Source organism: Lingula anatina, chromosome 4 (genome assembly GCF_051362555.1).
Source record: "Lingula anatina isolate TDL-2025a chromosome 4, LinAna3.0, whole genome shotgun sequence".
Classification (NCBI taxonomy): domain Eukaryota; kingdom Metazoa; phylum Brachiopoda; class Lingulata; order Lingulida; family Lingulidae; genus Lingula; species Lingula anatina.
In genome coordinates this window covers 23,475,906-23,479,075 of record NC_141770.1, presented here as the reverse complement: position 1 = coordinate 23,479,075, position 3,170 = coordinate 23,475,906, and the positions used below count along the sequence as shown (strand labels likewise).

Sequence of the window (3,170 nt, the reverse complement as noted above, 5' to 3'; positions counted from 1 at the left end):
CACCCACTGATATTGTAATCGAAATAACTGTACTCTCAGCCAGGGGCCAATCTAGCTGTTGCAAAATTGCACAGTTGACTCGTGTCCACATTTTGCAACAGCTAAAAGGGCTTCTGTCTTGAGAGCCACACTATTACACAATAAACAGACTACCGTTCTAATTGGAGATAAATATACTCGGTGGCTTTCTCCATGAGGAAGAACAGGTGTTTTTCATTTAGGTCTTTGCTAATTATCGACGCGGCTGTGGTGCCTCTATTAACATGTCCACTGGCATACCCTGATACTTGGGTTCAAATTATTGGAAAGTAAAGATGACTTTGAACTTGTTTATACTGTTTCTGAAAATTCCATTGGACCACTATTATACATGTAACCGGTAACGGACGATGGGTGTTTCTCATGTCATCGGGAAGTCGCGTGCTCTCGTGGGTCCGGGTAAATTAACTTTTGCGCACAAATAGGATGTAATTCAATTATGCAACGTTTTGTTGCTTGATCATCTAAAAGCCTGCTTCATGAAAAATTCTTTTCCTTTAGTCGAAAGTAATTTAATCATAAAGAGGGTGACAAAGGGGGCCCCGTGTTTTCTGCCCTCTACCGTGGTCACCGTGGATAGACAAGACAATTAATTTGGGGGTATTCAGTCGCTGTGCACGTTTTTTGAAATTTGTAGATACAGAATAAAAATAAAATCGTGTAACATTTTTTCGTGATACTCCTTTATAACTTCAAAACATCAAAACAGTAACAAAGACATTATTCTCCAATTGCCAAATTGAATGTATTTTGAAAGGATGGAATATATTGACAAAATTGCAAAATAATACAATTTAGCTTAGCGTCTAATACAGAAGGCAGATTTGAAGTCGAAAGGACGAATTTTCATCTCCGTTTTCTTCAGGGACTGGTAGCCTTTAAATGCATACCAGCTGACGCCATCACCGCCCAGGTGGTACAGGCCGTTCAGATTGGAATAGAAGCAGCGTTTGTGCCACCAAGCTCCTTTGTAAACTTCCGCACAATTCGTTCCATGTAAATCGTTATCTTTGTCTTTTGTGCTAAAAGCTAAACCCTTGTGATAACTAAGGGAATCCCCTAAAATATGAAACAAAATGTATATATAATGAATCATATGAATAAGTAGATGATAAATTTGCTGCATTGCTGATAATCATTCTTAAACCAAAGCAATACAGTAAACATCCATATATGTGATTATAATCACCCGCGTGTATGTCAAAAATAGGCACGTTTTTAGCAAGAACGCTACATTGAAACCCACAATTACAATCGAAAGGTGTCACATTTGTCAGGCAGTATGGTACGTGACTGTGATTTTTCCTTTGATTGCTGTGCGTGTGGGTGGGTAGGCACACGTGGACGAGGATATGTGAGAAACGCGTTCTACATAAATGCGTTTGACCCTGTTTCCTTAAAAAATTAAGCACACGTCATCACCATGTAAGATTTGAAAATCTGCTTGGATAGAAAAGCATCATTAGTACTTTATATAACAACCTGGAATGAAAGTCCAAGTGCATTAAAGTGTAGAAGGGAACATCTTACATGAAATCAACGTTTCATTAGTGTATGTGCCTTCAATAAATATTTTAAACAAACCTACCTGCGTTTCCAGAATAACTTCCAAGAGCCAACTTGTATTTCTGTGCTTCTGACGCGATACCAAAGTTGTCATAAAGGGCATACCGGCGATTACCGTTGGCGTCTTCCATGTCCACACGTAACTCGTACCACCTTTGGTTAGTGATTGTGTTAATCAATTTATTCCCTGAGAAAGATGAAACGTTCTTATTGTTTTAATCTCCTAATTTAGATTTTTATCCATTTACCAAACAGGAAAGAAAAAAATTCTGATATCCCAGTATAAGTAGGCCCTACTACACATTTGGTCATATTTAAGTCCACAATGACAAAACTACAAAAAAATTGTTTCACACAGTATTCACATTATGTTACGACTGTTTAAAGAAATCTGTACCAGTCAGTTGCAAATAATTGCATTTTTATACCCTGAGCAATTATATGTATACTTAGAGCATGTGAGATAGAATACAAGTGGGAAAAAAGAAAATCATGATAGGATGATAGTAATTTTTGCCATTCAATGTGCGTTTGTTTTCAGTTTTCATTACATTGCTGGATGAACATCATGAGCATGGAATTTATGCTCTATTACCTAACCAATGTTCCCCAAAGGGATTTCCAAATCCATCCTTGTAAGATTGCCAGTCCCGGTAGAAATCCACAGAGCCGTCCACGTGCTTCTGGAACAACTAAGAAATACAAAATACACTAATTAGTAACTATGCTCCAAATTAAGATAGACATAAACAAGGTCTAATGCCATGAAACAGAATATGAAATACCCATCAATATCTTTAAAATTATTTGACAGAAGGCTTCAGAGGCTAATATAATCACTTAAGTGTTCCTTGAACACAAAAAGAAATTTGAAACCTCATGAAACCAACCAAAACATAGAAAATCCTTTCGAATATCAATTAAATTATAATGGAATGACATAAACATGAAAAAACATTACTGTCAATCCTCCTCCATCAGTGGTCATATCACAGTAGACTTTAAAGGCGCTCGGACTATTATCAGGTGTTATGGCAAAAACGCCGTCCTCTTCAATCCTTTCTTGTACAAATCGGCACAATCCCGGTCACTTGCTGTCATAACAAGTTATATATTCCGTTATAGTCGTACTACCGCCATAACGTGCGTACTATACCTACACCTTCTGCTTCTATCTATGCTGGGTTTATGCAGTAAATGTTAGCCATCGCTGTGAACTTAGATAATTGAAAAGTAAACGTGGTCATTGATGCTTTTGTACTAATAGATGCCCACAAAATATACCGACTAAACCCTGATTATTTCAATGCTGTACAAAATGCAACTTACCACCTTGATCGTCTGTGGTGAAGTTTTCAAATTTGACTTGCAAAGTTTCCGTCTTCTGTAATAACTTAGCATATTTATCCACCAGATCATCGTACTTGTCTTCCAGGAGTTTCAGTTGATCATCTTGTTTTCTTATTTGCTGCTTATTGTTCTGTTTTAGATCTTTCAGATCGTTTTTCAGGATGTCCAGCAGCGTTAAAGAACATTGGGACTGAGATGTAGTTTGTGCATCTCTA

The 3,170-nt window shown here is 37.3% G+C and overlaps 1 protein-coding gene across 1 annotated transcript; it reads right to left on the bottom strand.

Moving 5' to 3' along the window:
* Positions 1 to 737: 737 nt before the first annotated feature.
* Positions 738 to 3,170, bottom strand: LOC147762604 (ficolin-1-like). Its single transcript, XM_087012051.1, has 4 exons — positions 2,935 to 3,170; positions 2,201 to 2,297; positions 1,628 to 1,792; positions 738 to 1,098 (listed from the first exon to the last, which is right to left on the bottom strand). Exons 1-4 carry the CDS (start codon positions 3,022 to 3,024, stop codon positions 839 to 841), a joined length of 612 nt encoding a protein of 203 aa, XP_086868177.1. The 5' UTR covers positions 3,025 to 3,170; the 3' UTR covers positions 738 to 838.